This window comes from Culex quinquefasciatus, chromosome 3, assembly GCF_015732765.1.
Source record: "Culex quinquefasciatus strain JHB chromosome 3, VPISU_Cqui_1.0_pri_paternal, whole genome shotgun sequence".
Taxonomy (NCBI): Eukaryota; Metazoa; Arthropoda; class Insecta; order Diptera; family Culicidae; genus Culex; species Culex quinquefasciatus.
Window position 1 is genome coordinate 156,634,930 of NC_051863.1, and position 23,114 is coordinate 156,658,043.

At 35.5% G+C, this 23,114-nt stretch overlaps 2 protein-coding genes across 2 annotated transcripts in view; one reads left to right on the forward strand and one right to left on the reverse strand.

Annotated features, from left to right (window-relative positions):
* The window catches only part of LOC6042314 (sphingosine kinase 2), a 55,173-nt gene extending 37,909 nt beyond the window's left edge, over window positions 1-17,264 (forward strand). Inside the window, exons 3-4 of the mRNA XM_038263060.1 lie at window positions 9,354-9,453; window positions 16,185-17,264. Coding sequence (XP_038118988.1) covers window positions 9,354-9,453; window positions 16,185-17,123 — 1,039 coding nt within the window. The 3' untranslated portion in view covers window positions 17,124-17,264. The remainder of the gene's footprint in view (window positions 1-9,353; window positions 9,454-16,184) is intronic.
* Window positions 17,265-21,036: 3,772 nt separating this feature from the next.
* Window positions 21,037-22,202, reverse strand: LOC6042315. Its single transcript, XM_001851396.2, has 2 exons — window positions 22,133-22,202; window positions 21,037-22,070 (listed from the first exon to the last, which is right to left on the reverse strand). The coding sequence occupies exons 1-2, from the start codon at window positions 22,181-22,183 to the stop codon at window positions 21,141-21,143; spliced, it is 981 nt and encodes a 326-aa protein (XP_001851448.2). The 5' UTR covers window positions 22,184-22,202; the 3' UTR covers window positions 21,037-21,140.
* Window positions 22,203-23,114: the final 912 nt, after the last annotated feature.

Consider the following 23,114-nt stretch of genomic DNA (forward strand, 5'->3'; position numbering starts at 1 on the left):
CGTTCCAATTATTATTTTTAAACTCGCGAATAGTAGTCTTTGTAGTCAACCAATACGTTGGATATTTATAATATATGATCAGGAAACATTTAAATCTCTATATATATCAACAATTTCGAAGGTTTTGTTCAAAAGCGAATCAGTTCAATACGGAGCGTCGGATCGAGGTGCTCTTTATTGGGTTCGTATAAGTCCAAGAAAGATTCTTACGTCAAAAAGCGACAACTTTGGCCACTCTGGAACCGATCCCGGAAAATCTGCAGATTGCACGGGAAAAGGTTCGGAAAAACAAATTTGGATCACAGTAGGCGTCAAGAAACGACAAAAGACAAAATGAAGTTTGTCGGGTTTAGCTTTTTTATTATAATCATCCAAACTATTGAAAAAAAAGAACTGAATATTTGTAATTCAATTTCCAGAAAAAGAACGTTACAACACGTTTACCCTTTTAAAACTCTGCGTTGGGGTAAACGGTTCACAAAGTGGGTACCAGGTTGGTTACATATCAATAACGCTTCGTTTGTATGGGTTTGACAGTTCGTGAAAGTTCCCTGATTTTTTCGTGTTTGACAGTTTGCAAAACTAGCTAAATTGTTTGCGGAATATTGCATGTAGGCTGACGATTCTGCAAACAAATGCAGATAAACTCTCAAATTGTCAAAAAGTGCGCGTTTGTTTATTTGTTTGCTTGTCATAGTCTAATACCTCCTTAAAGGAAGAACTCTGTCATATGGAATATTAAAATTGATACATATTTCCAAGGCCAAAAACAACACAACTTTTTATTTTAAATCTGAGTTTGGAATCGTCTTATACTGTATTCGCAATTTATTTTAGTTTAAAATAATGATATACAATTTGAAATGATTTAAAATAATTCAATCTAGAATCAATTTCATTTTTTTTAAATAATTTGAAAAAATCAAACAGTTACAGTTCATAACATAACTTAAAATAATGAAAAAAAATCAAATTATCTAGAAGAACCTAGTACAAAAACAACTAATAACTATTTTTAATACTGACAACTTAAAAAACAATATCAAATAAAAATTTAATTTAATCAGAATAATTAATTGATTCATCGTTTCATTTAAAAAATATGACAACCACAAATAACTTTTAAAACAATCCAAATAATTGAAAACAATTCATCAACTTTTCAAACAGCTTAAAACTATTTGTACATTTAAAAACATTAAACTTTTTTTGCAACTTAAAACAATTTTAAACAACCAGGCCAAGGTGAATTTTATTCAAGCTATTGTCCATACATACAAACAAAAAGGACTGAAATTTTCATGGAAAAAAAAAACTTGTTAGATCGATTGTAAATCAATCAGAATACATTGTAGAAAGCTTATTGATGAATTTAAAATCGAATAAAGACTTTTTAATATTTTGACAAACTTTGATTTTTTGGGCTGAAATTCGGTACAATACGCGAAAGCTCAAGAAAAAAATATTTTCATTAATTTATTGACATTTTGTTAACTTTTGATGCAAGCATAATTGTATTGACTTTTAAAGAATTTTGTGATATTTTTTTGTTTTGAAATTCTAGAAATTGTCCTTAAAAATGATTTAACCTTAAACAATGTTTTTACTGTTTTTAACAAATTTAAGAACAAGTGCAATTCCAGCTCAAATCAGGGGTTTTTCTGGTACTTTTGTTCCCGACCCTCTCCGATTTCAATGAAACTTTTTAGACATGTCATCCTAGGCCTATATAAGCCGTCTTTGTGTATATGGAGCCAATTGTACTCGAAAATGATCTTTGAAAAGGGCGTAGGTAATTTAAATATTGTTGTATTTTGTAATTTAAAAATAACTGTAACTCAAAGCCGTTGCGTCGTATCAAAAAATGTTCAAAGACAAACTAGTAGGAAATTGGGCGGGTTTTCTAAAAAAAAAACGCACTGAAAGAAAAATACACACCACTTCCATGAGACTTTTCAATTTTTAAGTTTAAAAGTTTAATTTGAAGGTGATGTCACGATTTTCTTTCGTTCAAATTTTTTGAGGAAATAGTCTAAAATGTTACAAAATGACTCACGAAAAATGCAGGATGGTATGTCTCTCCAAAAAACAAAAAAATCAAAAATCATTTACTAAAACTGTTTTTTTGAAAAGTGGTCAAAACGTCAAAATTTTCGAAAACCGAGAGTGAGAATTGATTTCCCAAGCAATTTTACTTAAAAGTCTTCATATTGACCATTGTCCAATCCTTGTAAAGATACAGTGGTTTTAAAAATTAAAATGTTGAAAAAATAGGTTTTTTGATGTTTTTTTTTTGCAATTTCCAAATGACAGACTTGATTTTTCAGTCTCGAAAATATTTTTACCGAAAAGCTCGTCCAATTTCATATAAGTTTGCCTTTGGCTGGAACTGCTCAATTTGTTTCAACGTCAGGTGGGTACAGATATTGAACATAATCGCAAAAATGGCCAAAACGCACCAAAACTGACATTTCTAAAAAAAAAAAATGAAGTCGAATTCCGTTTAAAACCTCAGAAAATCATTGGTTCGATCCGATGGACGGCAAAAAGTCAAATTTGATTTTTTTTTTTCTCTAGTCACCCTAATCCCCCATCTGCGAGTAACTATGACTGCACATGCCAAGGGTGGTGCGGAGGGACAAATGCGTGTGGAATGAACGTTCGAAACTCTCAAGGCAGTCGAGATTGGATATTGCGTCAAAGGTCTTCCGCAGCCCTGCGGTGGGATTTCCCCCCAACCAAGCCCTGTGGCCCTGTGTGCAATGTCATCAACAATCAGACTTCTTGCCGTCGAGATTCGAACCAAACCGACCCCAAGGTTGTTGTTTGTTGTCTGCCAAAACAGACTTGTTGTTGGCTTTGTGTTTGGCGTGCAGAAGTGACCCTCTCAACTGGTATTTTATGACACCTCATCAAGGGGGATTCCGGGGAGGGATTACACGATGGCGCTTGTGATACGGAAAGAGATTGGATACGGAATGTCAACAAATCTGATGACTGATTAATGTACTCTCCAGGGAGGAAGAAGGTCGGGATTGTTTATGCGGGACCGTTTATCACCATGTGATTTGCTGACAGGCTTACTTTGACTCATGGTTCAAATCGAATGCTTTGTTATTCTGCTTTTAAGAGGATAAGGGAAATTCTCCATCATAAAGTTAAGTGATGAAGTCATGCATGAAATGTCAGCTAAAGTCTAAATTTTAATCAAATCAATAAAGCTCCAACTCCCGCTGGCTTTCATCACTCAATTTGCTAAACATTTACCCAAAATTAGCACCATTCAATTTGGCCATACGTGCAAACTGATTCGATGGCATGTCTATATTAAGCACACAAAACCCATGAGAGCCCGAGCCCTCGTCACGAAAAACATGAAGAGTTCACGTTGATTAATAAATGTGCCAGACACTTCCAGGCCGAAAATGTACCGGTTGTGTTGTTGTTTATTTATTCGACACTCACGAGCTTTCGGTGGGGCGAGGCCTGTCGCCGGTTTCACGCCAGCTCGAACTGTCAAAATTGCACCAGCGTTTCAAGGCACTAAACACTCAAGGTATGCCAGATTTTCAAAAAAAAAAAATCAGTTTGTGAAAAAACATTTCAATATAATATATTGATTTGTGTTATTTTTTCCGCTTTTGAGAAACCTTTAAAAATATTTATTATATAAATTCCAATAATGTATTTTTGGAAAAATTTACAGCCCACAAAAAAAAACAGCTGTCGTTCCAAAAAAAAAAAAAAAATGATTGTGTTTCACGCAGAAAAAGAAGCCTCGGCGTCGCCGGTCGTTGGACGAAGATTCATATGCAGTTTGCATACATAATTCAGCAAAAATACACATTCGACTATGGCCAATTAATTCGGTAGGATGCACACTATATTGTAGTCCGGATTTCTCCCAAATGCCGGCCGGCTAGAGGAGCAATCTGTGTCAATGCGAGCCGGTTTTTTGTTTGTTTTCATTTGTCAAGGATTGTTTGCGGTGCAAATTTGTCGTTCCGTCGGGATTGTGCTAGGTTGTCGCATGTGCATTTTTATTTTTTCACGACACTCGATTTCAATTATCAACTTTGTAAAATCAATAAATAAACTCCGTGCATTTTTGACACACGTCATACAAATTTTGATCAAAAATTTTATTTGTTATTGTTTACATTGCGTTAAGCATGAAATGCATTTTTCTTAAATTGTCAAAATGCTTTGCTGGACAAGATATCTCAAGCGTAGCGAAAGTTGCCAAATTGAATTCATTTGCATGATTGCCACTCCAGATTGATAGCATTTTGATGAACATTGATGGGTTGCCTAAGAAACCTTATTTTCAAAAAATAAAAAGAACTCCAATTGAGAAGGCTAAATCTGCCCTCCCAAGGAGATGTTCAAGCTCATAATCGCGCAGATGGTGGTGCTTTGATATGCTAAACCGCTGTCGTGCCGCTAATTGTGGCCAATAAAATAATCTAATTTGCATTAGCTGCTGGCGACGAGCTAGGAGGAACACCGCCAGAGCAATCTTTACGATGTGGTCGTGTAGCGTTTCGTTGAGTACAATGTGGAGATAATCAAGTTATCAGGCAATTCACAGTAGCTATTCATTCTCGGAAGTGGAAGAAGATATCAACATGAGAGATATTGGTCAGATTTGGTCGAATTTGAAGAACATATTCATGGACTACACCAAGGAACTGTTCTGATTTTTTCAATTTAGAAAAGAAAAAACGAAAATCGTTTCGAGGACCAACGAAATCAAAAAGAAATCAATTTTAGCCTCGACTTTCCTTAAACTGATGCAAGGTTGACCTGACCAAATTTAAAATTTGGTTTATTGGACCTTTTTAAAAAAACTCCAGAGTTGTCATTTGAAATTGGGCATTTTTTAATGATGCAGTCCTAATTTCTTCTCTTACTGTAATTTGCCGAAAAACAAATCAAAATCTACCTTTTGTACTATAGATGAGCAACTCTCTAGAGCAGTTCTCTCAGATTTCGGTCATTCGATTTTTTTTTGTATTTTTCAATCCGACTGAAACTTTTTTGGTGCCTTCGGTATGCCCAAAGAAGCCATTTTGCATCATTAGTTTGTCCATATAATTTCCCATACAAATTTGGCAGCTGGCCATACAAAAATGATTTATGAAAATTTAAAAATCTGTATCTTTTGAAGGAATTTTTTGATCGATTTGGTAACTGGAAAAAAATGATACACGGTAAAAAATTTTGGGGATTTTTTGTTTAACTTTTTGTCACTAAAACTTGATTTGCAAAAAAACACTATTTTTTTTTGTTTTTTGATATGTTTTAGAGGACATCAAATGCCAACATTTCAGAAATTTCCAGGTTGTGCAAAAAATCTTTGAGCGAGTTAAGAATTTTTGAATCAATACTGATTTTTTCAAAAAAATCGTTCAAAAAATTCATTCAATATTACGCCCTTTTAAAATGTTAGTCTTGGTTTAAAAATCTTAAAAATATTTTTTTTCAAAAAGGTCGGAAAATTTCACGAATGTGTCATAGTTTAACATTGGAAATCGGACCATTAGTTGCTGAGATATCGACATTAGAAAATGGTGTGTTGTTTGGGTGGGACTTAGAAAACATCAATTTTCCTGTTTTTAAACCTTTGCATGGCAATATCTCAGCAACGAAGGGTCGTATCAACAAAGTTTAAAAATGCAAAATATAGAAAATTTTCTCAGCTTTTTAAAAATATTTTTAAAAAATTAAAAACTGCGACTATTTAAAAAAAAAGTCACCTAAAAATGGATTTAACTTGAAAACGGTGCACTTAATCAAAATTTCACTGAAGTACTTTTTGATTGCAAATTTGATTTTAGATCGAAAATTGAAGTTAAAAAATTTCTGCGACCAATTTTTCGATTTTTTGAAAAAAATAGTATTGATTCAAAAATTTATAACTCGCTCAAAGATTTTTTGCACAACCTGGAAATTTCTGAAGAGTTGGCATTTGATGTCCTCTAAAACATATCAAAAAATAAAAATAGTGTTTTTTGCAAATCAAGTTTTAGTGACAAAAAGTTAAATAAAAAATCATCAAAATTATTTTTACCGTGTATCATTTTTTTCCAGTGTAGTCCACATCCATACCTTCAACTATGCCGAAGACACCAAATCGATTAAAAAATTCCTTCAAAAGATACAGATTTTTGAATTTTCATATATCATATTTGTATGGACAGCTGCCAAATTTCTATGGAAAATTATATGGACAAACTAATGATGCAAAATGGCTTCTTTGAGCATACCGAGGGCACCAAAATAGTTTCAGTCGGATTAACCCTCTAACGCCCAGAGCTGTTTGCTTATCTTAAAAATAGTAAATGGCTTAATTTTGGTACAATAATGCAGGAAATACTTTACTTTGACCCACAAACATCGAATTGGAGAAAAAAAGTAGAATTTGAAGTGGTGCACCAGAGCACCATCAGAAAGATGAGCAACTTTTTTTTAAACCACAAAATCTCGTTTTCTTCAAATCTATTGGAACATTTGTTTGAAAACGCTTCGAAATGTGTTTAAAACTACTTATTCTTTGCTGTAAGACCATATTTCTGAAGTATTAACTACAAATTCTAAAATCTCTGCATTTTCAGGTTTCTTTGATTGGCTCATTCAAAACCCACAAACAACCATTTTCATGAAAAATGAGGAAAATAATAAAACTATTGATCTAATAACAATGTTTTGTCTTGTTTATGAATAGTCAAAACGTTTGTAAACTTTTGTTTTGATAAAAATAAGCTTTTTCTGTAATTTAGAAAAAAGTGCTCCTGAATATTTAGTTGTTCATATGCCTAGGTGGTGCTCTGGTGCACCAAATGAAAAAGGTTAAAAAACACTTAAAACCGGTCCAAACTCACAATGTTATTCACAGGGGTTCTTGTCCGAGGTTCAAATGATAGCAAAACATTTTTTGTTTCATAAAATTTTGTGTTTGGTAATTTTTACGGGCTTTCGAAAACAGGTCTTATTTATTTCCCTCAAATTGGCCCATTTTTGTTTACATTTCACATTGTAACTTTGCTTGTGCTTAACCAAATTTGATGAATTTTGGGGAGATGTTAGTATACATTCTACATGAACACCTGCAACTTAAAGCACCATGAAAAGTTGTGTCAGTTCCGAGATATTGGAGTTCAAAGTTTTGGTGCTCTGGAGTAACCATGGGCGGGAGAGGGTTAAAAAATACAAAAATTAAAAATTTAAGAAAAAAGACCGATTTTGTAGAGAACTGTTCTCTACCAAAACCGGAAATGGATTTGTATTTTTTTGATTTGGCTCAAACTTTGTGGGGGCCTTCCCTATGACCAAAGAACCTACTTTGTGTTATTGGTTCACTCATACAAATCTAGATACAATTTTGGACGCTGTCCATACAAAAATGGTACGTAAATATTTAAACAGCTGTGACTTTTGATCGAATTTTTGATCAATTTGGTGTCTTCGGCAAAGTTGTAGGTATTGTTGAGGACTTTAGAGAAAAAAATAGGTACACGGAGAAAAAAAAATTGCCGATTTTTTAATAAACTTTTTTTTTACTAAAACTCAATTTCCCAAAATACTATTTTTTTTTTATTTTCGATATTTTTTAATATGTTTTAGGGGACAAAACCCGTAACTGAGCTATAGAGAAGTATGGTCAAAAAACCTGCCGCCGAGTTATATATTTTTGAAAAATTATGATTTTTGGATAAATTCGAAATTTTATACCAGAAAAAAAACTCACCGCAACCTTTTATGTAAAATTGAACTTGCAATCGAAAAGTACTTTACAGATTTTTTGATAAAGGGCAATTTCATAGCAAATTTTCTGAACTCTAAAAAAATATTTTTAGGAGTGGTTACTCATGGTCACTATTTTAAAAAATCGAAAAACTGCAAATATTTCGTTAAAATCAAACTTTCGGTGGCTACATCTTGAAAAAGGAGTCCTTTATCAACAAATCTGTAAAGTACTTTTAGATTAAAAATTCAATTTTACATGAAAAATTGTGATCAATTTTTTTCAAAAAATCATAATTTGGCAGCAGATTTTTTGACCATACTTCTCTTTGGCTCAAAAGTTGCGGGTTTTTGTCCCCTAAAACGTATCCAAAAATCTCGAAAATTAAAAAATAAGTATTTTGGGAAGTTGAATTATTTTGAAAAAAATGTTAATAAAAAAAATATGCATTTCTTTGTGTACCTATTTTTTCTCAATATTCCTCAACAATACCTACAACTTTGCCGAAGACTCCAAATTGATCAGAAAATTCACTCAAAAGTTAGAGCTGTTTGAATATTTACGTACCATTTTTTGTATGGACAAAATTGTATCTAGACTTGTATGGGTAAACCAATGACACAAAATAGCTTTTTGGTCATAGAGAAGGCCCCAACAAAGTTTGAGCCAAATAAAAAAAAATACAAAAAAAAATAAAAAAGGTCGAAATCCACCGATTTCGCAGAGAATTGCTCAGATGCAGAAATAAAATAAAAAAAAAACCTTGCCTAATCGCCCCCTAAGTATAACATAATCGCAAAAAATGTCGCATTTGCCTGCCACGGTCGTCATTTCGAAGCGATCGTCAATGAACGCACACTACGTTGAAACGAACGAAACCTAGCTCGGCACTCAAGCAGCCGCTCGACAACGTAGGTGTGTGCTCTCTCTTTCTCGCATTCTCTCTTTTTTGCATGCTCTCTTTTTCTGTTTTGCTCGTGCGTTGCTGCGTGGTAACGGCAACCATTTGAACGCAGTCATGGGGAAGGTGATCGGAATTTTGCTGGTGGGCAAAGTATGCGTTTATAGTAACTATAATAAAAAATAGCGAATGAGGTTTTCTCATTTGTTAAAAAATGCATTTCTGCTTAGTTGTTTTGTTTGTTAAATTTGTCAAATATGTTTGAAGCGAAACAAATAATATTTTTTGATTAAACATAAAGTAACAATTATTCAGAATGTATTGGATATACAACGGAGATCAAAAATAACTTTAATTGATGATGCAGTTTTGCTTCAACACGTGACTTTTATTGATTGGCCAGAAGCAGATGCTAAATAAATCACGTAATCGTTTATAACTTGGCTGGTAGCTGGCTGCTTCTAGTATCGATAAGTGCCCATAAGTGAACAGATATCTTTGCACAAGACATCGTTGTCATCGTAATTGTGTCCCATGCACACACACACAATCTTACTCACCAGAGTGGCTCGTTGCAACAAGTGAAGTGTGTGCGGCTTGGCTTCCGTCTTCCTCCCTCCTCACCTCAGTTATTGTCTAATAAAGCAAGTACTTATGGTTGTTTTATCCCCCCATTTCCCTTTTCCTCTCTTTTTTCTCTTCTAGTGAACCGTTCGAGACGAAACCGATCCTGGCATCAGCTTTAACCGTAGTCAAAGGCAAACATTCCATGTTAGATATAGTGCGAGTGGAGACACGTTCTCATGTGAGTATATTGGCTATATTGGTGTTTGTTTAGTTTAGAATAAGCGAAGAAAGTGCCAACCCTACAACACCCTATTGGAGCTGTAAACAACAACAAGCACCAGCACACTATGGTACATTGGGAGGCCAAGTTTCAAAAAAGTGACCTTCTCCAAATATTTTTTGGTATTTTTTTCTCGAAAGTAAACATTCTAACTAAGAAAAATCCAAATTTTCAAAGCTCTAAGTTTGTTCACTACGGAGATACGCAAGCTGAAACTAAAAAAATGGAGTAAAAAACAAGCGTTTTCGTAAAAAAGGCTGATTGTTTAATTTTAACATAGCTCAGCCATTTTAAATGTTTTATTAGGACAACTATACATCGTTGGAAAGGTAATGAGATAAGCTTTGAAACTATTAATAGATAAAATGTTGTTTCCAAACCAAAAATGAAGCTTTCATCGAATAACTGGAGCATTTTTTTTGACAAAACATATTTTTTTGTGTTTGTTAATCGAGTACTTTTTTTGCTAACCGATGCTAAACATGAAACTAAGATCACTTGAAAGATTGAATTATAATCTAACATTGCTGAAATTTCCAGCCTGCGATTTTTTGCGTTTTCGGAGATATGCCATTTTGAACATTTACGTTTTATCAAAATTTGCTGCAATCTACATATGCGCCCGTTTATTTCACTTGCTTTGCTACCTACTTCGTGGGCATCAATACCTGGTTTCAAGAAGTTCGAAATGACTTTATTGGAATTTTCTGTTGCCTACATTTAAAATTGAGTACCTTAGTCAAAATAAGGTATTCGTACCGAAGTTTCTCAAGAGGAAGGGAGGGGTTGTGTCCTTAAAGTGGGGATGTATTAGCTTATCCATAATTTAATAATGTAAACTTGCAATACAATATATACGCAATTCTGTTGCACTTGCAAATGTATGAAAAGACTATTTATTATAAACAATCAACTATTCAAAAACATGAAAAGTCATAAAAATCGACGTATATCATTTCAATACCATACAATTACCCAAATTTGTATGAAAAACATTGAAAAAGCAAAAAAAAAATAATTTGGCCGCCTGTTTGTATGGAGATGGCCCATAGTGCAGCAGTGTTTAACGTCTGGTGATCTTTGCGACTCGAATCGTTTACCGACGACTTAATGGCTTGTTAATTGCGGTTTTTAGTTTGCACTCGATTGAAGAATGTGTCATGATAACATTTTTTTTCAAGCTTTTTGCTTTTCCCCCATCTTGTCGCTTAATACAAAGAGAAACTCATGTTATTTTCCTATATGTTCAATCTGATTTAAATTTTACTCAACTATGTGGTCGAATTTTTCGAATATTCAAACTGATTGTGTTAAATTAATAACAATAATTCAAGAATAGAACATTAGAACACACAACAAAGTTATACTGTAAAACAAAGTTACCAAAAGAATGAAATTTTCTAATGAGCAAAAAAAAAAAAATAAATAACCTCTCGAGGTTATTTTAGATTATTTTGAAAAGTGCTTTTTGTTTTACCGACTGTTGGTGGTTGTTGGTTTATTTGAGGCAGCATTAATTTTTGATGTCATTCGCTGCTGATTTTATTAATAAAATCTTGATTAAAACAACTATTTTCATGAATTACTTTGAGATACTTGCCAATATTTAGCAATATCTTGGTGCCTACTTAGTTATAACTTTTGATTTATGATTTTGAAAACCAGGACTCAAACTTTTTCTAACCTTCTTTGAACAGTTGTTTTTATCTCTTCCTAAGTTATTCAAAAATAAAGAAACAAAAAGAATATGTTCGTTAAATGCCAACCAAAAAGCACATAACTTTCATATGCCTTAGCATGTAATGATCTTATGGTTTCGTGATTTTTTTGAATACACTCAACCCCCGGTGGTTGGTCACTTGTTCGTTTGACACTTTTAAGTTTGTTCCCCGTTGATTTGACTAAGTCAAACCAAAAAGTGACGAACTGTCACTTTTTACACGGGACTCACACTTACTATCAAACCAAACGTTTGATAGTAAGTGAGAGCTCTGTGTAAAGCGGGTGTCAAATAAAAAAAATGCCCTGTTCGTTTGACAACTATTGGTGTCAAACCAACGGGGTTTCATTGGAAAATATTTTGAAAATTTTAAATTTTTGTTTAACAATTTTTTGGAAAGTGTCGAACAAAATCTTATTTGAATAGGTCCTATAAATATTTGAAAGATCTCTTAAAAAAAAAAAAAAAATCTGGAATTATAGGAAGGAAAAGCACCCAAAATTTTAATCTTTACTTTCATTTTTTACAAAAAAGTATCACAAAATGCTTAATTTACATGACGAAATCCAGTCTGCAACCCGCTAAGATCGTCATCTCCCTGCAAATGCGAAAAGTATCACAAAATGTTTTATACATTGGAACAGTCATGCTTCTGTCAAAATTTTCAAAATATCAATAATTTTATGAAAATATTGTATTTCCTAAAGTGTTGCATCTTTTTGATGTTGGGTTTAAAATTATTATTTTTAAAAGAATAGAAATCTTATTGTTCTTTTTGGAAAAAAAGTCTCTTTTAGAAATGATCAGTCATGACTGGTTTTAATCATCAAAAATGTTTTTTTACGGATGCAAATGAAAGGTTAAATGTTTCAAAAATTTAGTCTAACATTTAAAAAGGTCGTATAAACACTTATATTGCTGTGGTCTCAGGACCGAAGAACCTATATATTTTTAAGTATTTTTATTATTATTTTATTTTGATTGAATTTATTTACTGATTTTGAAGTTTCGTTAATATAATTCAGCAATTCGTTTTTGCATATAAAATCTTGGTTTTTCACGCGTTTTTTTTTAACTTAATTTGAAAACCAACACAATATTGTTAAAATCAATCAATCATTCCCAAATTTTGCGGGTTGTTTTTCAGGCCTAAAAATGCAGAATGGCCCGCCTAAGTAAAATGCGCCAAAACCATAGAAAATCATGCGAATTTATGAATTCAGTATACTGCCGTTCTACGCATAATTGTCCCATGTCAGTTTTGGACGATTTTGACTTTATGACATTTTTAAGTTTAGTTTGATGTGTACTTTAAGAAAAACACATAAAATCTGGTAATTTGTTCGGAAATTCATTAAAAACAACACCAAGCCTGTTTGTCCCATCGTTGAACTTCTACGCATACACGGCGTGTTTTCTGGGCAACCTTAAAGAGAAAAAATAGTCATCACTACTTTCAAAAGTGTCTTATAGGAAATTTTCTCAGCTTTCCAATGCTTCTAAGAGCGAAATGTTTCATCGGGAAATTTGTGAGATATCTCTATTTAAAGTTTTTTCTTTTAAAATCTTTGATCATTTATTGGAAACTTTTAAATAACAGCCCAGGAAACTTGTTAAATGATGTGTTTCATGTGTATTTTACTGACCAAAATGTGCAAAATAAGACAAGAAACAACTTTGTAGAAGTTTGCAAACCGCTGAACATTTTGAAAATTAAGTTTTAACCGAATTTTTGAATATGTTGGATTTATTCAAATAATAAAATAATAAAACCGTATTGAAACATTATTTTTACAAGAACAAATAGATTATTACATCATTGTTGTGTACAAATAACACTGATCTGCTCTGATTCAGCTTGGAATTAGCTGATATAACCGAAATTTCTACAGGTTCGAGATTGATAAGGTATTACAAGATTTTTAAAAATAAATATCATATTTCCTTAACTAGTTGCATGGATACAAAACATGTTTTATACTCGAAATTATACTGCAAATTACTGTAGCTAGCTTTAGGAGAAATACTTTTCATTAGTATGAAATGATTGTTTCAGTTTTTTTGTATTAAATGATCAAGGAATTAGCAATATTTTAGAAGTTTATAAGACTCTCATCTTCAATCTCATCTTAAAAAAATATATGTGTCTTGATTTTTGTTCAATTAGTTTGGAAATAAAGTTTCTGTAAGATTTTTTTTTGTTAAAATACTATTTAATTTTTGTTCAAGCAAAAATAAATGTTTGTGACGGTATTTTCAGAATTCTGAATTGGATGACTCGAGTTTTATTGCTACTTTTAAGTGCATTTTCTACAGAAAACATTTTATAAAATTATACCTTTATTTTATACTCATGAAAATATGACTTTTAAAGCTTGATACAGTAATATGTAGTACATTTTCGATTTCAAATCATATTTGTATTTATGTTGCTGGCTAATGTTTGTTTAAGAAAATATCAAATTTATTCATTAAAATTCAATAATACCATTAACAATCTCAAACCTGCCAAAGTTTCTGTTGAACAAGCTAAATCAGATTAGACACGTGATATTTGTACACAAAAAATATGAAGTTATCAAATAATTTTTGTAAAAAATACATTTTTACACTGTTTTATGATTTTAATTTCTGACTTAATCCCATGTATTCAAAAACTTAGACAAAACATAATTTTCAAAATGTTTAGCGGTTTTCAACCTTCTACAAAGTTGTTTCTTGTCTTACTCATCAAAATGTGCAAATATTTCGATGAGTAAATGACTCATGAAACACATCTTTTGATAAGTTTTCTGAACTGTTAGTATAAAGTTTCCAATAAATAATAAAGGAATTTGAAACCAAAAAACTTAAAGTAAAGATATCTCAGAAATTTCCCGATGAAACATTTCGCTTTTAGAAGCATTGGAAAGCTGAGAAAATTTCCTATAAGACACATTTGAAAGTGGCGATGACTATTTTTTCCTGATAAGGTTGTTCTAGAAAACACGCCGTGCATAGTTGTCCCACCAAGTATTTTCTTACACGGAATCATTAGTTTTACTAAGCATTATGTCTTGTTTACCTGTTGTATAGCAAGAGAATCACAAATAAGGGTGATAAACTGCTAACTGGGGCGATTAGGGACACATAGGGCGAATAGGAACCCACGGGACAATTAAGCGTAGAAACACAGAAATCGGTCGAAAAAAATCAATCGCGTTTTTCTCAGTAGCACTTTTTTGAACACGGGACAATTATGCGTAGAACGGCAGTATAGTAGGCTTATGTTTTGGTATGTTCCCTTCTATGTTGTATACTTGATTGATGGAAATTCTTAGCTTAAAGCTTTTTTTGATGCAATTTAAAAAAAATGTGTTTTTCGACTTCAATACTTGTTCGGTAACTGGGCTGAGAATGTAGCCCAGTCACCGAATGCTGCTCGCTAACTGGGCTGAACAAAAAAGTAACGAGGGGACCACCGATGCATAATATTTTCCTGATTGAATAAAAAATAAAAGTCAATCAAATTTATTTACAATGCTTACTTTTCATATTTCCTTAATTGTAAATTGAAATTAGATAAAAGTTTGAAAAAAGTTTTTTTTTATTTCTGGGGTTTTTTTTTGAAAAGGTCCAATAAACCAATTTTCAGTTTTTGCTTTTTGGGTGTTTTTGAATACCCCTGACTCAAGCCGGTTTTCAAAACACCCAAAAAGCAAAAACTAAAAATTTGGTTTATTGTACCTTTTTTAAAAAAAAAAAACTCCAGATGTATTGAACGTGATTTTTGCATCCAGTAACCCCTCGCTGATTTCAGTTTGTTTTGATTTTTTGACGTTTGTATGCCTTTTAAGTGAGCTATGGCCCAGTTATCGAGCTCTGTTAAAAAGCAGCCCAGATAAACAAGTTACCGAACAACACCTGTACTTTTCCAGGGTGCGGGGCAGGATGGACCACCCTGCGGGACAGAATGGGCCACCTTAGAAAACAAGGTATTTCTTCTAATAATTACAACATTGAAGAGAGATATAAAATGACTTAAGGAACCTTTCTAACATAAGGATTTCTAGTCAGAAATTTACCAATACATTCAAAGTATGTTTACATGACAGCTGGACGTTTGTTTGCATGAGGTTTCCTATCTCTTTCTAGCCAAAAATTTTGTCAGACGACTTCTAGCTGGTTTTTTTGACTGACTGCCCGATATGTCAGCCAACATATTTCGCAGGGCTGTGACAGCTACAGCTCGATCTTTGTTTGCATCAGGACACTGTGACGAGGAGTTCGTCATTTTTGAGTTAAAATATATTTTTTTCACTGGGACTAGAAAGCCTTATAGTTTCTATGAAGTTAGACCACTTTATAAAAATAGTCACTTACCAAAACAAACATTTTTGAAAATAGTGTTAATGTGTTGTAATAAGACACTATTTCTACAAATAAGCATCAAAACAAATAAAAAATTAACTAATGTAGAATTTAATGTGATTTTTGAAACTACCACGAGTGAAATAATCCATTTAGTTCGAAATTCGTAACTTTTGATTGTTTTTATAAGGCAGGTCAATTCTGCCCCAAGTGGATTTTCATTTAATACTTCCACCACCAAGCCTATAAATAATTTGAAGGTTCCGTTGTTGTTTGTTTACCTTGGTAGTAACATCTAGTAACATTATAAGCATTGAACAAACTTATTTAAAAACCTCGAAATAAACAAAATTTGCGTGGTTTTATCAATAAAATTTTTGGTTTTTGGTTTGGTGATGTTATTTGATGTCTTTTATCAGACCCTGCCTTACAGTTGGTTTTAATCCATTCTAAAGTCCAAACCCAAGGGTGGCTCATTCTGCCCCATGGTCCATTCTGCCCCACTGCCCCTATTCCAGTCTTCTTTGAATGTCGTTAAAAAAATCTGAAATTTAATTTTATATTTTATAATTCCTTTTTTTGCAAGTGAACATAACACAAAATTCCCTCTCCGTTCCAGATAATGTTCTCATTCCTGTCGGTCGGCTGGGGCCTCATCTCGGACATCGACATCGAGAGCGAGCGGCTGCGGGCCATCGGCGGCCAGCGGTTCACGCTCTGGTCCGTCCACCGGTTGATTAGCTTGCGCACCTACCAGGGCAAGGTGTCCTACATTCCGGCGCTGGTTAATCCGTCCCATCCGTACCACCGGTCCAACTCGTTACCCCGGGACGGTGTTGGCGGCGGCGGCGGCGGCCATGGTGGCCTCGGTGGTGCCGCCGGAATCGGCCTCAAGCATAGCATAAGTTACAACACCACGCTCGACTGCCAGGACTGTCGGACGGCGGACGAGGAAAACTGTGATGCTTGCGATACCAACTTTAGTGACGTGCTGTCGCTCGAGACGGGGAGTAACCTGGAGACGTTCCGGCCGCGCATCGACAGCTGGTACTCGGCCACGTCCCGCAAGAGCACTTACTTTTCGACGCAGGACAGCATCTACGAGAGTGATCGGGCTTCCAACGAGGGCACGACGGTGGGGACGAACCAGATGTATGGGCCTCCGTCGCGGCTTCCGGCGTTGACGGCACCCGTGCCCGACACGTGGAAGTCGCTCGCCGGAGAGTTTGTGATGGTGCACGCGGCCTACCAGACGCACCTTAGCACGGATTGCTTTTTTGCGCCACTTTCCAAGCTGAACGACGGGATCATTTGGCTGCTGATAATTAAGGCCGGAGCTAGCCGGGCTCAGCTGTTGTCCTTTATGCTGGGTCTCGGCACTGGGACGCACATGCCAACGCAGGAGAACGAGTACATCCAGATGGTGCCGGTGACGGCGTTCCGGATCGAGCCGGTTGGGACGACGGGGCACATGACGGTGGACGGGGAGGACGTCGAGTATGGGCCCATCCAGGCGGAGATCTTTCCTAGTTTAGCGCGGGTTATGGTTCCGAAATGATCGTGAGATAAAACACACACACACAGTTTTTGTTGTATTGTTAGTCTTGTTTTAGTGGTTACATTAAGGGGTGCACCGATTCCGTTCCATGTATTACGATTGTTGGAGAAATAAACAGCAAATCTTTATTGCAGGCTCAAATGTAGCTATTATTTTCCGTTTTCGTCAAAATTCCGATACAATTCGTTCAGGATTTTACAGATCATTCTCTGTTGATAAAGCTAACTTATTTATCTGTTGATAACGTAACTAATTTATCTAAAATAGTTGATTGCACCTATCTGCATTTTTGTCGAAAAGAAATTGAATTTTTCATGTTTAATATTAAAAAGCATTTGAAGGAGCAGTTTAAAACATTTTTGAATTATATTGATAATTCGAATTATATAAGAAGATGGTACAGTCCAGACTCGATTATCCTATTTTTTCGTTGTAAGTATGACCCATCAACTACTCTAAAATGATTCAAAATGTTGAAATCCAAGATGGCGGCCAAAATGGCCGGGCGGAAATGTTGAAAAATGCATGTTTTGATTTAAAATGCTATCAAATATTCAAATTTGACTAAAACAGGGTCGCAGAACTCAAATTTTAGATTGAAAGTAAAATAATAAAAAAATATGAAAAATAAATTTTTTGGTCATGATTCGATTATTCGAAGTCCCATACAAACCTTCGGATAATCGCAACTTCGGATAATCGAAACTTCGGATAATCGAGTCTGGACTGTATTTATTTCAGTAGCTCGACCATGCTCTGACAGAGGGGGAGGGGCAAACGCATAGGAAATATTTTTATTACGGTGTTTTTGAATGACCCCTCGGATAAATTTAGAAGAAATTTCTGTCGATGGGGGGGGGGCGCTCAGGACCCCCCCCCCTTCTGGTACCGCCAGTGATTTATTTACTTATGTGAGTTTTTTTTTACTCTAAAACGACAACACGACAAGTTCTTTGAAAATACATGTTTTTTTCTACATTCTTCTTAATACAAGCAGTTTAGAAAGAAATATCCGAAATACTAGTTTATGTACAAGTTGCAAAAAGAAGATGTTTTCAGCTCGAGTCGTACATTTATCCAACGAGGTTCACCGAGTTAGATAAATACGAAGAGTGCTGAAACAATCAAGTTTTGCAACGAGTTCCAAACAATAGCTAAAAAGTAGAACTTTTCAGCATTTATTCGAATGTTATTTTTGGCACAGAAAAGTAAAGTAACAAGATTCCAGAGATTTTTTTGTGGGGATTTGCGTTATTTTTATCATGACCAGAACTAAGAAAAAAAATCGAGAAAAAGCTAATGGGTTTTGTTTTTGGTTAAGCCCTGGGTGATGAATAGAGAGTTTGCGTAACGTGATTTTCGAATGATCCCACTTTGTTTACATCCACAAAGTAGGAGGCTGTTCAAGCACAAGCATGACTTTTTTCTTACTGGTAAATGAGCTGTTTTAAAATCAGTATGTTGTTTCGTATTTTGTCTAGTTTTTGACATTTTTTTTGCTAGAAACATGTCGCGTTTCGATCGGTTAGAAGAGATTTTTCTTTTTTACGGGTGACGAAGAACTGCGGCGAGAGTGTCATTCTGCGATGTTGTAGATAAATTCCCTGGCTGATTTTGGAATCCTGCAGCTCTTTCTGGTCCAGCGAAAAACATCTCTAATTCTAGCGAAGCTGATCCAACAAACAGAAGAGATTTTCACACACAGGGTTTCAACCGGAATCAAACAATAAAGACAGCTTCTGGATGGATGCAACCGCATCGACTCCAAAATCAACTTCCATTCATAATTATAAAAAAATGACGATCTCGCCTTCTACTTTCTTGAGATTTCTTGACGTTGAAGATTTTCAAAAGCCAAAGATTTTTTATTTTTGCAAAAAAAAACTTTTTTTAATGATCGAAGCAATACTCTCTACTTTTGGCGAACAGTAAATTGGTTCCACCTTGACAGTTCAAAATTGAGGCCGTTTTGCGAACCACTATTCAGCACCCAGGTTGAGCCTCAAAAATGTTTCGCTAAAAAAAAAAACTGTTCTTTTATTTTTCCAAAAAGAAAAAAAAATCCCGTGATTTTTTGGGCAAAAAAATTCTAGCGAAATGTTTATTCGTCGAATCGTCTTATTCGACAAGCGTTTTATTTGACGAAATGGACCAGATTCTTTAAAAGGCAAACGATTGTTTTTTTTTGTGAAATAGGGTTTTTTGCACTTATGAGTAAGCGATTGAATGATCTCAAGCAGAAGAAACTTAAAGATAAATTACTGAACTATCACTGAGAGAGTTTTTTAAAAGAGACCAATTTTATCTTCTCTCTTGTGCGAAATATTGACAATTATTTTAATGATTTCAAAAAGATAATTCTAGACTCATGCAAACATTTTCTACGTCTTTTTGAAAAGTTACCTTCGTTTTTTTTTTGGTTTATTGTGCAGTGTCTTCAAACTGCTGTTTATTTTTGAATTTGTTTTTCTATAATACCTGAGCGAGTTGTGGCGCTATAACCACGGCAAATAGTGTCCAGGGCATTTGTGGAAATACGATGTCCCATCCTCGAGGGTCCCGGAGCACCAAAACTTCTTAGCATGGTGGCTCCCAACGATTAATTGCCTAAATAAACAGGAACGTGAGCGGGGGATCCCCACGTTTCTTCCTCCCCTGTAGATTCAGAAATGTATTGCTGTTTGAACATTCGTGTTCAAACTCAATCCAATTCAACGAATCATCTTTGCGGTTAACTTTACGCAGTTGGCCTGGCCGTTTCGACGTTTGTGATGTTTCAATGCATGTTAATGCAATGGCGCACTGCAAATGTTGATAATGACAAGAAGATGCTAGGCGTCAATCAACCTAAGGCATTCTCCAGGATGCCCTCGAAAGACTGGCTGCGCTAGGGTTAGATTAGATTAGATTAGATTAGAATTTGTTTTTCTATAATACCCTTTTTTTGTAAACTTGAAACTAACAGAGAATAATTTGTAAAATTCGCGCCATTCCAATCACATTTCGTATCAAATTCAAACATAACCTGCAACAGCAACGAGTTACCGTCGGTCGCGCCAGGACTAACTAAACGTGTCATGCAAACGAATTACCTACCACTAAGCAGTTAGTATGTTAGTTAGAAGTAACACACCATTAAATACACACCACCACACACTCAACTCACCAACACACATATTTGCGCCAGCAAACAACACCACAAAAGCAATTGTACTGAAAAGGGTAAGTTAAGAGAGAGGAAAAAAAGTGATATGATGATATCACTGAAACGGAGCAATTATCAACACTACAAGAAACCAACTTTTACAACATCCACCAATTTAGAAACTTAAAAACTCATAAAATGATATTCAAAAATAAACATTTCATCCCACTCTGTCTGTACTCAAACGGAAAATTAAATACAAATGTGCTAAATATCCTTCTAGAGCTAACGATGATTTCACCTACAATTGGAACAAAATTAAACCATTTTAGCCAAATAAATAAAAGTATCTAGCGGAAAGGCAGCGGCAATTAACACAAATATCAAACATTGAATTTAAAATCTAAAAAAAAGAAGGTTGTAGACTTTTAGCCAAATTCGAAACATTAAAAAAGCACTTTCTCCCCCATTCCAATCGAGCGCAACACTAATTCCGTTGAGTTTTAGCAAAAAGCTGTTATCTAGTCTGTAGAATTCGATTTGATGATTGGAAAATTATATTTTTTTTTATTTCAAACAAGCATTCTTCGGTTCAGTTTTGTACAGCGCTTTTTGGTTGAATCATTTCCGTTGAGTTTAGAGAATCTTTTTATATAAGGCTTATTAGGGACGGTGATTTATTACTAGCGTGTAAGTTAAGGTACATATTTGTTGCGTATTGTAGCGGGTGGTGATGAGAATGCAAACATAACAATAAGGCAGTTTATAAACGCAGTAAGTGAAAGTAATGTAACACATTTTCATCCATATCTATGAAATGATAACGAAAATTGCTTGGTGGGCTTATTTGTTAGAAAGAAATGATCCGTCCTTCAACGACACAACTGTCGATCGTTCAGGAAAATCTCGCAGCTCGGGTTCCGGTCCGGAACGCTGAAATCTCCGTGGCCAAAGATGACCAACATCTCGAGCGATCGAATGCGGAGCAGAGAGTTTAGCAGCCGGAAGCTGGACCGCAGGCTGAACGCTCTTTGGCCGACATGGTGCAGCACCAGTGTGCGTAGGTCCGGCAAACGGCGCAGGTCCTGCGTCACCCCGGCCAGCCGTGTGACTTTGATGGACAGTCGGTGAAGCGTAGGCCACGAGATGGCGATCTGGTGGAGACATTCGCCGCTTATTGGTTGAATGATTTCCAAATTGAGCACGTTGTGGAACAACATTTGCAGCCTGGAAACGTCCCTGACGTCGAGCTCGTTCAACGTAAGGGCTTCAAGTCGCATGGGCAGGGATCGTATGGAGTTTTCCGGAGGGTAGTCGACTACTCCACAATCCAAAATTTTCAATTGGTCGAGGTTGGTCGAGGCACATATTACGGCCACTTTCAGTCGCTTGAGGCAACCCAAGAACTGGTTGAGAAGGTCGACCTGCTCACTGTCATACATCTCCAGCTCCACGTAGCGGCCAATACTCAACTCAAGTTCCACGAGATTTGTGAGTTCCACTTCTTCCAACAGATTTAGATTTCCAACTGTGATGTCCAACGTCTCCAGGGTCGATGCCACATCCCGCAGCCAACGCACCCACTCCATGACGCGGTGAAGCACAAATCCAAGCTCAAAATTGATTGCCACGTGCTTGGGATGGCGGAATCGACTCATCATTTCCACCCTTTCGTTGGTTCTGATGCGCAGCAGAACTCGGTGACTGCAAAAAGTGGCCACAACAGCGCTCCAGCGCCCACAAACGTGAGATGCACGGAGCAGATCGGCGAACGGAAGTCGGTCAAAGATCATCCCCAGAATCTTGGCCGAGGGAGAAAATCGAATGAATATGTGAGATTTTCGCAAGTGAGAATTCGTCTTACCTCGTTCGGAAAATCATCAATTTGGAACTCGTCCATTCTTTCATCTTCCATGTCGATTGCGGGATTTTCAACTCTGACTGTTCCAACAAAAATTTCTTTTTATTTTAACTTTTCAAAACCGTCGGTAGTTTGATTTTGGCGCGCTTTTCCCCTCAAAATCACGTCAACGAAAATCACAAGCAAGCGTCTGAAGCAGTGCTGTTAAACGTTAATTAACGTTAACGCGTCCGTTAATCGTTAAAATTAACGTGAACGCGAACGGAGCCTACGTTGATCTTAACGAGAACGCGAACGGAACACGTTAATTAAGTCCCCGACTTTGAAGGCCTGTATATCCCGAATGACAACATTTAGCGGGTTACTTCCAGTTGCATTTTACGGGCATTAACTGTGACTATGAGTTCCCGGTGAGGTTATTTGTCCAAAGTTACCACCGGTTCCGGCAACCCGGAACATCCGTCAAGCATGTTTTTTTAAAGCTTTTGTCATTCAATCGACATTTGAGCCAATGTTATGAAACCTTGTTTGTAGTACAAAGGTACACTGAATACCTTGGGACAGTTCAGGACATCTGTGGCCACTCCGGAACCGATTCCATGGTACCACGCAAATGGTTCCGATGATTGTGATGTTCAAAAGTCGACATGTTGCTTATCAAATTTAGTGAAATGAAACTCATTAATCAGCTATTATCATGCCGGTGTCCTTTGACCCGATCGGACCACTCCGGAACCGGTTACCGGAGACCGGAGGAAGTGTAGTGAGTATAGGAAAAGTCCTTTCATGCGACATATCAAACTTCATGAAATTGAAAATTATAACCAATGAAGGCCAAACTGACGTCATCAGGGTTGATCCTTCCGGAATCGGCCATTGGAGGCCACAGTGCTTCCCCCTCCCCTCTCGCTTCTCCTGCATCATAGATAAAGTGTCGACGCCTTATGAAGAATTTCATATTATTAATAAATATATTTTAGCTATA

Excerpts from the sequence above, each read along its gene's own strand:
- LOC6042315 (XM_001851396.2), bottom strand. The coding sequence starts at position 22,183 with ATGGAAGATGAAAGAATGGACGAGTTCCAAATTGATGATTTTCCGAAC. Across the intron at positions 22,071-22,132 it reads TTGATGATTTTCCGAACGAG|ATTCTGGGGATGATCTTTGA; the intron begins GTAAGACGAATT and ends CCCTCGGCCAAG.